At 44.0% G+C, this 14,592-nt stretch overlaps 1 protein-coding gene across 3 annotated transcripts in view; it reads left to right on the top strand.

The window, feature by feature from the left end:
• Positions 1-14,592, top strand: part of PPP4R1 (protein phosphatase 4 regulatory subunit 1) — a 106,425-nt gene that overhangs the window by 82,433 nt on the left and 9,400 nt on the right. For all 3 annotated transcript variants that reach the window (XM_088469697.1, XM_088469696.1, XM_088469695.1), the window contains exons 17-18: positions 1,775-1,895; positions 10,316-10,450. In XM_088469697.1, coding sequence (XP_088325823.1) covers positions 1,775-1,895; positions 10,316-10,450 — 256 coding nt within the window. The remainder of the gene's footprint in view (positions 1-1,774; positions 1,896-10,315; positions 10,451-14,592) is intronic.

Below are 14,592 nucleotides of genomic sequence, written 5' to 3'. Positions count from 1 at the left end.
ATTTAAGCTATGATTTGCTGCATCCACTGCAGGGCCAGAACACCAATCACTGTATAGAGATATTGAATTTGTATGGTAAGCATGACCTCTACCTATAAAGAACCGGGCTCAATTTTCATAGGACTAGATAAATCCCGCACCAGTCTTATATTATATTTTTATCCTGTGGGTTTCTATCTCAATGTCCCCTATTCCTATTATCAAATATATGTTATTGGACAGTGACAATCTAATCCTGTCTCTCCACAGAGAAATCTCACATGAGGTGCTACCTTTACCCCTATAACTAATATTTTACACAAACAAGAGAGAAAGGTGGGGTATTTTGAATGGTGCACAATAAAAATCCCCATTTATAGTAATTGCTTCGTTGTATTGTGTTGAAATTAAAATCAATACATCTTTATTTAATATTCTTAAAATATTTTGTTCAGGATGTCAAAGGCAAAATATTTGTTAAAATGATAGTATTTCTGTGTACAAAAAGTTATGAAAATTGTGTATTAAAAAGAAAAAGGTTTCATTTACCGCTGATCAGTTGTATGTTTTATTTCTTATTCAAATGTGTCAGTTGATATGTTTCAAGCAAATTAAATTATATTAATTTAATTATTGGTGTGTGTATCTCATATCTTAGATGATCTATTGCAAATGGTCAGGTAATTTCAATTAGTCACCTGATCTAAATGCTACTGAATGTACTAAATAGATCTGTGATATTCAGCCTTATTATGGTTTCAGTGTACAGTATTATCAGAGGGGAAAGTGGTGTATGGGATAACCACACTATTAGTTGCCTCACGAATAGATTTCATGTAAAAATATAATCTGTGACGTAACACAATTTATTGCGGTCTATATACATTATAAGAGTACCAATAATACATGTATCTTTAAACTAAAAACATCAGTAGCAATAGAAAAAAAGATTAACAGAGAGGAAGTAAAACACCGCTACTATATTCTACCATTGAAGAATTATCGTAGGGAAGATGTGTGGATACTTATATTAGCTACAATGTATCAGACTGTTATATTTAAATAAATTTATTGAAAGTTACTAAGTAACTATTAATATTCACACACTGAAACCATAATAAGGCTGAATATCACAGATCTATTTAGTATATTCCGTAGCATTTAGATCAGGTAACGAATTGAAATTACCTGACCATTTGCAATAGATCATCTATGATATGAGATACACACACCAATAATTAAATTTATATCATTTAATTTGCTTGAAACCTATATCGACTGACACATTTGAATAGGAAATAAAACATACAACTGATCAGCGGTAAATGAAAACTTTTGCTTTTTAATACACAATTTTCATAACACTTTGTCTTTTTAACAAATATTTTCAACTTTGATATCCTGAACAATATATTTTAAGAATATTAAATAAAGATTTATTGATTTTAATTTCAACACAATACAACGAAGCAATTACTATAAATTGGGATTTTATTGTGCACCATTCAAAATAACCCACCGTTTGTGTAAAAGAGCAGGACTCGTCTGAAATTTTGAAGCATCTCTCTCTCTTTTTAGTGACTGTTCATCTTGTGCGTGCTATAGAGCTCAATCGCTTTATAGTGAGCAGTACCACCTGCATCCACAGTGCCAGAAGCAGAGCTAACGGCACCATCTTGTACACCGTTTATATGAAAACTTAATGTTATTAGTTTTGCATACTGTTTATTTTTCTTTTGCTGTTGTTGAATTAAATAACTTTTTTTTTACTTGTGCTTTTTGTTTAACTTATTAGGCAGTTGATTCTCCTACTTGAACTGTACAATGCCAGGGATGTTTTTGACTACTTACTGCCAATTGCTTTGACTTTGTGCGGGGACAAAGTGTCTTCTGTACGCTGGATTTCTTATAAACTGGTGAGTTTATGGATAAATTCCCACGACGTTCCTCTCTCCCCCCCATTCTTAACTTTCATATGGAGTCTTTTAGGATGCATTATTCTGTCAGTCTGTAATTTTAACAACTTTTTTTATAGTGGTACGTTCAATGATTAATAATTTTTTTTAAAGAATTATGTATGTTTTGTTGATGCTATCACTGTCAATACTGTACTGCACTCTGCAGTATATTGAGAAGAAAAACTCAAACTCACCCTTCTTATCTGTTTTAAGTGTTAGACTGTAAGATCACTGGGGCAGGGACTGAGATCAGTGAATAAAATCATTCTTTGTAAAGCATTGGTAATCGTAATATAAAAAGGATAATCATAGAGACGGGCTTGTTTATGGTTATACAAAAGGGCAGTGTAAGTGCAGTCTTGAGACTCTCTGCACCTTAAGTTTTACAGAATTGTGCAAGATGTTATAGGTAGTTGCATGGATTTGCAGGCCGAGATAACATTGTGTGTGGGTGCATTAGTTTCTATCATAATGGGGCATACACACTAGACCAGGGGTAGCAACCCTGGTCCTCGAGCGCTTCCAACAGTGCATTTTTCAGGTCCCCTCACAGAATCACAGGTGACATACAGTCAGGTGCATAAATATTGGGACATTGACAGAATTTTCATATTTTGGCCTCTATTCACCACCACAATGGCTTTGAAATGAAACAAACAAGATGTGCTTTAACTGCAGACTTTCAGATTTCATTTGAGGGTACTTACATCCAAATCAGGTGAACGGTGTAGGAATTACAATGGTTTCTATATGTACCTCCCACTTTTTAAGGGGCCAAAAGTAATGGGACAAACTAAACAATCCTAAATCTTACTTTCACTTTTTAATACTTTGTTGCAAATCCTTTGCAGACAATTACAGCCTGATGTCTGGAACGCATAGACATCACCAGACGCTGGGTTTCATCCATGGTGATGCTCTGACACGCCTCTACTGCAAATGTCTTCAGTTCCTGCTTGTTCTTGGGGTATTTTCCCTTCAGTTTTGTCTTCATCAAGTGAAATGCATGCTCAATCGGATTCAGGTCAGGGGATTGCCTTGGCCATGCATTAACCTTCCACTTTTTAGCCTTAAACAACTCTTAGGTTGCTTTTGCAGTATGCTTTGGGTCATTGTCCATCTGCACTGTGAAGCACCGTCCAGTGAGTTCTGAAGCATTTGACTGAATATGAGCATATAATATTGCCCGAAACACTTCAGAATTCATTCTGTTGCTATTGTCAGCAGTCACATCATCAATAAATACAAGGGAACCAGTTCCATTGGCAGCCATACATGCCCACGCCATGACACTACCACCACCATGCTTCACTGATGAGGTGGTATGTTTTGGATCATGAGCAGTTCCTTTCCTTCTCCATACTCTTCTCTTCCCATCACTCTGGTACAAGTTGATCTTTGTCTCATCTGTCCATAGGATGTTGTTCCAGAACTGTAATGGCTTTTTTAGATGTTGTTTGGCAAACTCTAATCTGGGCTTCCTGTTTTTGAGGCTCACCAATGGTTTACATCTTGTGGTGAACCTTCTATATTCACTCTTATGAAGTCTTCTCTTGATTGTTGACTTTGACACATATACATCTACCTCCTGGAGAGTGTTCTTGATTTGGCCAACTGTTGTGAAGGGGTTTTTCTTCACCAGGGAAATAATTCTTCTGTCATCCACCACAGTTGTTTTCCGTGGTCTTCCGGGTCTTTTGGTGTTGCTGAGCTCTCCAGTGTGTTCTTTCTTTTTAAGAATGTTCCAAACAGTTGATTTGGCCACACCTAATGTTTTTGCTATCTCTCTGATGGGTTTGTTTTGATTTTTCAGCCTAATGATGGCTTGCTTCACTGATAGTGACAGCTCTTTGGATCTCATGTTGAGAGTCGATAGCAACTGATTCCAAATGCAAATGTCACACCTAGAATCAACTCCAGACCTTTTACCTGCTTAATTGATAATGAAATAAAGAGGGAATAGCCCACACCTGTCCATGAAATAGCTTTTGAGTTGATAGTCCCATTACTTTTGGCCCCTTAAAAAGTGGGAGGCTCATATAGAAACCGTTGTAATTCCTACACCGTTCACCTGATTTGGATGTAATTACACTCAAATTAAATCTGAAAGTCTGCAGTTAAATCACATCTTGTTTGTTTCATTTCAAAGCCATTGTGGTGGTGAATAGAGGCCAAAATATGAAAATTATGTCAGTGTCCCAATATTTATGCACCTGACTGTAATTAGCTCTACCTGTGGATGTTTTCAAATGTGTTAGTGAGTAATGAGTACACCTGAGTACCAGTTAGGTTGTCTGGAAAACGTGAACTGTTAGTAGCCGAGGTTGGCTACCCCTGCACTAGACGATCTGCTCCATGAGCAATATCGCTAAGGTGCGTACAAACTAGACGATATATTGTACGATCCGGGCAATATAGGCTGGATCGTACAATATATTGTTTACATCGTCTAGTGCGTACACACTATATCGTGTATGATGCGCGCTCCAGCGTGTAGTAACACACCATTCGTCATCTGTACAAGCAGCCCAATCAGGCGATATCGTTAACGATTTGCAGCATATAGTTGAAGGTGTACGCACGACCAAACGACAGAACGATATGTGGCATGGATTTATGGTTTTATCTATGGTTTAGGAGAGCAAACGACATATCGTTTACGAAGAACGATAAATCGTTTGTTAAACCATCTAATGTCTATGCACTATATCGTCTGTCCGGAAGTTGAAGAGAAATCGTGCACTATGTCGCATCGTTTGCACATCGTCTAGTGTGTACCCAGCCTTAGTGTTTGACCTTGATCTCCCGGGCTCACCCGGGCAAACGACATGGAGCATACACACTGAACAATATCTTTCAGCGACGTCACTCTGCACTTCCCTGAACGTGCAGTTCCTGACTATATTGTCAGATTGACCTGCATGTTCGGACGACAACAGACGCGCATTGTCCATCGTTTTGAGCATACGCACTAGACTATATTATCGTTCTCATCCATATCGTTCACTTTTATCGTCTAGTGTGTATGCCCCTTTAGGTAAAGGAATTTGGGAGTACTTCCTTGCCTAGTACATTTTAGAAACACATGAGCCACATAAAAAAAAAAAAAAGAGTTGTTATTTAAATGGTGTAAACACACATTTTAATTCCATTCCCTGATATGTGAGAATTTGCACATTCCCCTGAGAAACATCTGACTGCACAAAGATGCATATCATTTTTGTATACAAATCTTGTTGGGTGGGTTGGTGGTGGTTGGACAAAAATGGATTTTATTTTTTTTATTTTTAACAAATTTGGGATCACGTGCATGACTGTGGCTTAGGCTAATTCATCAATTTGTGACAATTTTGGTGGGCTGTGAAGGGAACTGGAGGAGGGACACTGTAATAGGGACATGCAGATACATCAGAAAGCATTAATAGGGTTCAAGTATGCGGAATGTGTTTTTTTGGGGGGTTTTTTTGTTTGTCAAATTTTACAGATAGTTAGATTTTTACATACATATATATATTTATTTATGTATGTGTGTGTGTTAAGTTATTTTCTGTATATGCCCTGATGATGATTCATTAAACTTAGCATCGAAACGTTGGAGTTAATCCTGCCTAGCTTCCGGAGTTCTGCTCCATCCTTCCAGTGGCCCCAGCGCTTCTCTGGAAGTGTGCTGGCGGCCATTACACAGAGGGCTCTGTCTGCTGTATGAAACAAGCTGCTGCATGAAACTGGTTAGCCTACCCTGGACTGCAAGTACCCAGTGGGGTATTAGGCTGGACAGGAGAGCAATTAAGTAACACTGATTACTTCCTTCTATGCCTAGTGTTCTCTGGCACTGCTAGGAGCGCTAATAGAACAAGTGTGGCTCTCTTGCCTCTCTGTATCCCAGTTTCTTCATTTGACCTTTTTCACTACACTTTACTGTTTGTGTGGGGTCTGTTTGTATCGCGAGACTACAGCGTCTCAACGTTATCTGAAAAATAATTAGGTAGATTAGTTTACACAGGAGCAGTCATCTAACTCCCTCTTGTGTTACACGAATGGTTGTGTCGCAGCGCTGTGGTTGTGGGTTCGTTTCCCGCTGCGGCACTGTCTGTGTGGAGTTTGTGTGTTCTCCCTGTGCAAATTGCATCTTGAACGATAATCTTCAGGGATGTCAGATTCGCTGTCTGGGACTGCGCAGGCTACACTAACAAAGCAAATGAGCTTTGGGCAATTTGCTGATAGAGATAAGCTGCCGTTAAGGAGCTTATTCCGTTAGCATTGCATATAGGTGAGACGTCTTACCTTGAAGGAACGTCCAATGACGTTTGCCTTATCGCCTCCAGGAGGTAAATTCGGTGCGTAGAGCACTGTGGCTTAAGCAATGACATCTCTCTGCTGAGCTGGAGGATTCTCGGAAAGATAGAGGGGCTTCTAGGTCAGGTCTCTACAGGAAAGTCTATTACCTATATCCATGGGTTTTAAATACCATGGCTCCTTCCCGTACCACTAAACAGTGTCATATAGGATAGAGGCTTTATTTTCTGCAATCCGGCAGGTATTGCAGATACAGGAGGACACTAGTCCTACTCCACAGTATTTCTTTCTAAGGAAACTGCTTGGGAACCTACGGATAAATTTCAGATGTCACTGCGGTTATAATCTTTTTCTCTTTTTCCTGTAAAAAGATCTTGTGAGGCTCCCGCTACAATTCATGACTGTTTAAGTAGTCTATGCTACCGGTCCTGGGACCATGTTTTTTAAAGACATCGGACAGTAGATTGAAGAATATTCTCAATTACATTTATACAGCTGCAGATGTGATACTGCGCCCTGTTATTGTAATCTGCTGAAGGCGGATGCAGATATGAAGAAAGCTGTGAAAACTTTCATTTGCGGAGAGGGTTTTACTTGCAGTGGATCTAGATAAAAGGATTTCTCAAGCTACTGGGGGTAAATCCTCTTGTCTTCCGTCTGCGGCCTTTTCTCCTAGAAGTCCTTACTCTGGACTCTCATTTCGGTAATTTAGTGCTCTGAGTTGTTCAAGAGGTCCATTAACTTTCCATGGTTCCAGAGCTCGGGGCAGAGTCTAAACAACCAGTACTACTAAGCCTAGTGCATGATGGGCTTTCCTTTCACCCGGGGGACCCCAGAGTGGGAGCGCGTCTTCAGGACTTCAGTATAGTATGGATGGAAACTTGTACGTGCGCTTGGGTCCGGGATCTTATCACTCTGATACAAGCTTGAATTTTTAGTCTCCTCCTCTACCTTGATTTTTTACCACAGGTTTGCCAGTTTCATCCGACAGGAGTATCGTTTTACAGCAAACTATACACTAGCTTCTATCCATGAGATTGGTGGTCCAGGTTCCCAGACATCAGACCGGACTAACTTTTTACTCCAGTCTCTTCATGGTTCCGAAGTCTGACGGCTCGGTCAGACCTACTCTGAACTTAAATAATCTCAATCTATTCCTAAGGATTTTCAGGTTTAAGATAGAGTCCCTTCCCTCGGGTATTGTGGGACTAGAGAACGCCGATTTCACCATATCTCTGGATATCAAGAATCCCTATCTGATCGCCTCCCCAGATGTTTCTGAGATTCTTATTTCGGAATTCTCTTTTCCAGAGTCAGGCCTTCGGCTTTTCATTCAGTCCCCAGGGTATTCACAAAGGTCATAGCTGTGATGAGGACTTTCCCTCGGATACAGGGGATCACTATTAACCCTTACCTGGATAATCTTCTGCTGAGGGATCATTTCAGTGACTTCTTAGTCGTCATGGGTGGATCGTGAATTTTCCCAAGTCTCACCTGCAGCCAACGCAGAGGCTACAGTTTCTGGGAATGATCATGGACACCTTGCGTCAACGAGTGTTCCTCTCTCAGGAAGAAGCAACTTCCATCGTCAGGTATCAATGCATGTTTGAATTCAACGCCTGGGGAAGATGGTTGCGGCATTCGGACACTCCTTACGGTGCTCTCACTCCAGGAAGTTTCAGCTAGACCTCCTCTCTGTGGGCAGGATCCCATCTTTTCCTTCACCAACGGGTAAGGTTAAGTACCAGAACTCTGATAATCCCTTCTCTGGTGGTTGAACTCGATACACCTACTGGAGAGAAAGAGATCCGGAGTGGGGATTTGGACTCTTCTCACCACAGATGCGATTTGAGAGGATGGACATCACAGGAAGCGAGTCTGCCAATAAACATATTGGAATTACGGGCAGTGTTCTACGCTACTCAGACAGCAGATCACCTGTTGCGGAGCCAAGCATTCAGGGTCCAGTCGGACAATGCCACGACAGTGGTGTACATTAACCAAGGCGGAACCAGATGTTGAGCGGCTTTAAAAGAAGTAATCCGGTTTCTAACCTGGGCGAATAAGCTCGCAATGGCAATCTTTGCAATCTTCATTCCTGGTGTAGCATATGGGGAAGCAGACTACCTCATTTGGCAGGAGGTGCATCCAGGGGATGGACACGATTTCCACAGTTGTTTTTTTTTTTTTTTCAACCGCTGGTCTACAGGTCGACCTCATGGCATCCAGACAAAAATCAAAAGCCTCTCTACTGCTCTAGGACGAGACACCCGGAGGCAATGGCAGTGGCGCATTGTCAACACCATGGCAGTTCCAACTTGTCTAGCTGTTTCCTCAGTTTCCACTTCTCATTTTTGATGCTTTGTAGAATGCAAGATAGAAGAACTAGGTTCTATTGGTAGCTTGGTATTCCATCCTTCAACTTCTGCTGATCGACGATCCGTGGACACTTTCTCGGAGAGAAGATCTCTTACTGTAGGGTCCTTTAGTCTATCCAGACTTAAAGCGGCTACGCTTGACGACGTGGCTGTTGAAAGGGCCATCTTGAGAAGTAAAGGGATCCCATCCAGGGTAGTCCCTACTATGCTTAGAGCTCGGAGGGAAGTTACTTCTAAACATTGCCACTGTATGTGGAAGGCTTATGTTTCCTGCTGTGAACGTAGGGGGGCTCCTCCTACACAATTCAACTAGCCAGATTTCCGCTTTTTCTGCAAGCAGGTTTCTCAACCGGTCTGGGGTTGGGTTCTCTGAAAGTTCATATTTCAGCTCTAATGGTTTTCTTCCAGAAGAAGTTGGCCTTAATATCGGAGGTACAGACTTTTTTCTACGAGGTGTGATTCTGTTACAAGCACCATTTGTTTCTCCTACGGCTCCATGGGATGTGAATCTCGTACTTTCCTTCTTACAGTCTCTTCTGTTCAAACCTTTGCAGTCAGTGGAGGTAACATACCTTTAGTGGAAGGTAACCCTTCTTCTCGCACTGGCCTCAGCCAGGAGGGTGTCTGAACTAGGAGTTCTATCCTATCATCCACCGTGACTTGGTATTTCACGAGGATCAAGCAGAACTTCCTACAAAAATGGACTTTCTTCCTAGAGTGGTTTCGGCTTTCCACATCAACCAACCTATTCTGGTACCGGTTCTTGCACAAGATTCTCATTCGTCATGATCCTTGGATGTTAGGGCTCTTCGTATTTATGTGGAGAGGACTGCAACCAGACACACACTTTTTGTTTTGAATAATGCTGCTCGTCCTGGTTGGCCAGCTTCAAGACCGTCGCTGGCCCGCTGGATTCGTCTGACCATCAGACAGGCATATGTGACTTAATCTAGGGAGCCTCCGCCTTCTATTACAGCGCTTTCCACTTGCTCCGTGGGTTCCCCGTGGGCGACTGCTCGCGGGGTTTCCATGGCGCCGCTTTGCCGAGCGGTTACTTGGTCTGGCCAGCATACCTTTTATTCTTATGTTATAGATTTCACATGTTTGCGGCCTCTGCAGAGCAGTATGGCCTGCCTTTTTTGCAAGGTTCTCAGCGCTTTCCCGCCCGTAATAGGAGCTCTGGGACGTCCCCACTGTCTTTGGTCTCCAGTTTCCCCTAGTGGATGAAGGAGATTTTGGTACCCACCGATAAATCCCTTTCTCTGAATCCATAGGGGGCACTGGACGCCCACCCTGCGCTGTTCCTTCCTGCCAGGGTTGGAGTAATTTTCTATTATGACTGTTAGAGAACTGTTTGATTCTCTGGTTGTGTTACTGTTATACTAACCTTTCCATCTGTTCTGTGTACTTGCTTCGCTGCCTCCTCTTTTTCTCAACTCTCCTCGGTCACAGTTTTCTGAGACTGGGATTGTAGGGCATATATACAGGGAGGGGGGGGGTTGTTGGTCTCAATATTTAAAGTGCCAGCTCTCACTTTGCACCGTCTATATCCTCACTGTTCTTGGTCTCCAGTGTCCTCTATGGAATCGGAGAAAGGGATTTATCGGTAAGTACCAAAATCCTGTTTTTGCACATTAGGTTACATTACTCAAACCACTTAAAATAACAGTGACATCATAGTTTTGTAAACGGTATGTTTTGCAGGTGAGTGAAACGGTGAAGAAGCTGTACTTTGCGCCAACTCCAGCTTTAGTCCTGGACCTTATGAACAAGCTTGTGGAGCAGTTTTGCCGAAGCTCAAAATGGTCTGGGCGACAAACATTTGTATTCATTTGCCAGGTAGGTTTTCATGTTCTGCACAAGTTGTTGTATTGTATTGTTTCTGCTTTGTAACTGAAATTCTCAAAACTGGAGTTGCAAAAAAGTGGCCACGATTATTGCTGCGAATTGTGTCTTATGTTTGTTATCGACATTCTACAAAGTCTGAGTGTTTAATCCCAGATACAAGTTTTATTTTTTAAACGGGAAAGAAATGCCTTTCGCACTTGTCTGATTAAATATATATATATATATATATATATATATATATATATGCACAGTCGTGCCCTTATATTAAGGCTTCATCTAAACAAACAGATTTCTCCATAGAGAATTCCGGAGGGGGGGGCAGGGTGTTCAAGGGGCTAAACCACAAAAGCTATTGGAGGTACAGATCTGAAATTTGGCATGGCCGGGTAGAACTGTCACTGGGTACTGCATGCCACATTTCAGGGCAAAAACATAAAAAATTAGCATTTGGGAGTAATCTAAAGCTCCAACTGTCACTTTTTTCTGACATTCTCAATTAGGACCACTTTTCTGCTGTAGTTTATGGGTTTTTTTTGGGAAGGCAAAACTCAGGGTAGGGGTGGAATTTAGACTTGGGGTTTGTTTTATTAGGTAGCTATTGTGCCAGGATACGTGCTTTTGGGGTTCAGGTAAATTAGAAAGTTATAGTTTTTAAACTATTACCTCAAGAATGCGCCATTGTAGAGAGAGGACTTTTCAACTTGTTGCGCAGCCGCAGTAGGAGCCTCCAGCAGATGTAATAACTATGGCTTCACTTGGGTGCACAAAGATGGCCGTCGATTGCGGGCTTTAGCGGTGGTGGGCTCGGGTGAAAGAATCTGGCGTTAGCTGCCAGGGGAAAGGCGCGGGGGGAGGGGTAGCGGGCGTTAGCTGCGGCCAGAACCCGGGGACAGTAGCGTGCTTTAGCGGCGGCAGTGCGGACGGCGGTGGGGCAGACGCTAGGACCTGTGGGAGGTAGCATCACACAGAGTGCAGGCTCTGATCTGGTAGATTCATGATACCTGCTTCTGTGTTTAATAAAAAAAAAAAATGGCGTGGCCCCGTCCCCCAGAAAACAACCAGCACCGGTCTTTGGAGCCCCAGTACTGGTTGTGCTAAATACAGGGGACAAACGACGTAGGGGTCCCCCGTGTTAAGCACAACCAGCACCAGGCTTTTCAGAACCTGTCCTGGTTGCCAAAATACAGGGGACAAATGACGTAGGGGTCCCCTGTATTTAGCGCAACCAGCACAGGGCGCTGAGCCAGTTCTGGAAATACAGAGGGAAAAATACATAGGGTCTTGCGGGGGGAGGGTGATGCCACAGCCAGGGGAGCCCTTTCACCAGGCCCCCCAGCCGCAGCATCACCCCTGATCGCTAGTCAGCCCAGGCCGGGGATCCCTGGGCAGTTGGGGACCCCCCCTCCAATAAAGGGGTCCCCCTCCTCAGGGCACCCCAGGCTGATAGCCCGGAGCTAACCCCAGCACCCCTGGGTGGTGGGTCCTGGGGTTGATTATGTAAAGTGTGGTGCATATTTAAATATAATATTGGCTTTTGCTGTGGAACTACAGTTCCCAGCAAGGCTCCCCCGCATGCTGGTACTTGGAGAACCACGAGTATGAGCATGCGGGGCATTACGGACTTGCTGGTACTTTTAGTTCCACAGCGAAAGCAATATTAAAAAAACACAACACCGTAGAAAAGTACAATTTTATTAAAACATACATGCGCACACACACATGTACTCACATACTTGCCTAGTATCCCTGAAGCCATTCTGTCCTCTTCTCCAGTAGATAATCCAATGGGGAGTACCTGTAATAAAAATGCCATACTCTCCTCCTCCTATGCGTGGATCAGGTCCTCTTCACACAATCCACAGTCTTGGCAAAAAAAAAAAAAGATACCTGGACCCTCGCACATTAGTAGTGTTCTCTATGAATGACAGCTCCGCCCGGGATTTCAGTACATAAATTCCGGTGCGGAGCGCTCATTGGCTGAGAGTGGCGTGCCTTCCGACTCTCAGCCAATGAGCTGTTCTCACCATTGACTTCAATGGTGAGAACCGAGCGTGCCCTCAGCGCCATTTTTAAAATTCAAAGATGGCCGCCGCGAGCTAATCACTGCTCGCGACGTCATTGTCCCGCCGCCTCGGCATGCTTAAGTACTGCCGACGCGAGTTGCCGCACACGGCGGCGGGGAGGCAGCAGAGAAGAGCTGCTGAAGACAGAAGATAGAAGACGCAGCAGAAACCCTGGATGGGAGACGGCCAGGAAATAGAGCTTAAAGGCCATCGCCCTCCAGGTGAAGACGCCATAGAAGAGGGAGCGGCAGCCATATAAAAGAGCTTAAGGCTGCCGCCCCCCAGGTGAAGGTCCCGCTAAATAAAATATTTTAAAAAACGGTGTCTCTGTTTTATTTTAATATTTCTTTTGCAGGGGTACTATAGGTACCAGCAGGCCCTTAGGGCCCCGTCTGCTGGTACTTGTGGTTCTCCAAGTGCCAGTATGCGGGGGATACCTGCTGGAACCTGCAGTACTACTGCAAAAGACAATATTTGTCTATTCATTCATAACACAAATCAACCCAGCACTGCTGGGGATAGCCCCGGGCTATCAGCCTGGGCCTGGGGTGCCCTGGAGAGGGGGGGGTCCCCCAACTCCCCTGGGATCCCCGGCCTGGGCTGACTGGCAGTCAGAGGTGATGCTTTGGCTGGGGGGCCCGGTGAAAGGGCTCCCCTGGCTGTGGCATCACCCCCTGCTAGAAATGGTCCGGTGCTGGTTCTAGGAAATACAGGGGGGCCATATGCATTTTTCCCCCCTGTATTTCCAGAACCAGGACCGACTAAGAGCCCAGTGCTGGTTGCGTCAAATACCGGGGACCCCTACGTCATTTGTCCCCCATATTTTGGCAACCAGGACTGGTTCTCAAAAGCCTGGTGCTGGTTGTGCTTCATATGAGGGACCCCTACGTCATTTGTACCCTGTATGTAGCACAACCAGTACTGGGGCTCCAAAGCCCGTTGCTAGTTGTCTTCTAGGGGGCGGGGCTACGCTTTTATTTTTTTATTTTTACACCTATTTTTATCAGATGCATGGATGGATCTCACTGCTGCATTTGTGCATCTGTGACTTATTGATTTGAATTTCTCAGGTGCATACGCACTACCAGTGAGCCCTCTGTCGCCCACTGATGCCCCCTTTGCACTGCACCGCAGCCACTGCTCTGTACCAACGCTGCTGCTACTACCCCACACGCCTACAGCTGTCTCGTACTCTGCACCTCCAAAACCAACCTCCTGTGTGCTGTCCCCTCTTCCACCTGCGTTAGTGTACCTTTTTGTTGCCCTTCTCCCCTGCAGGTGGCCCGGTTTGCTCATCCAAACCCTGATAGTTAATACATTTTAAAAAAGCTATGAAATTCCATAGACAAAAAACCTTACGGTTTCACATGTCCCATTAAGGCTGATGCCATAATGGACGTGTTCCTTGCGCAATACAGATATGGTATGCCATCACACCCTGTGGTTAACTGCAGATTCAGCACTCTCACAGAATGAGATTGCTGTCACTCACAAAATGGTGGAGCTGCTAATTCACAGAATTGTGTGCTCTTTGGAATACACATGCAGTCTATGCAACTGAGGTCAAAGCAGAAAATAGATCGGTGTGGATGGGGGGAGGAGTCACGGCAGCGTGGATAGGTGAGACACAAAGGCATGTAGAGGAGGGAAGGTTAAGCAGTACAGAGGAGGGGGGTTACCAATGTAATGCAGATGGGTGGAAAACAGTGATGCGGATATGGGGAAACAAAGTGACATGGTTTGGGGGGACAGCGACGTGGATGGGGGAAGAGAGTGGCATGGACATGAGAAGACAGAGCAGTGCAGATGGGTAAATACAGATTGGTGCTGATAAGGGAATACAGACTAGCACAAATAGGAGAACACACAACTGTAGGGATTGGGGAAGACAGATTAGTGTGGTGGGTAGGAACACATAGTGTGGGTGGGGGGAGGATTCAGAGTTGCACAGTTGGGGGGGACAGAGTGGTGCAGATGGAGGAAGAAAGAGTGCCACAGAGGAAAGGAAGGCAGTGGTGCAGAGGGAAACAGAGTGGCACGGATGCTGGGCGGTTCAGATGGTGAAAGACA

Source organism: Taudactylus pleione, unplaced genomic scaffold (genome assembly GCF_031769625.1).
Source record: "Taudactylus pleione unplaced genomic scaffold, aTauple2 ptg000093l, whole genome shotgun sequence".
Taxonomy (NCBI): Eukaryota; Metazoa; Chordata; class Amphibia; order Anura; family Myobatrachidae; genus Taudactylus; species Taudactylus pleione.
The sequence above is the reverse complement of the archived record's forward strand: the minus strand, read 5'-3'. Positions and strand labels throughout refer to the sequence as shown.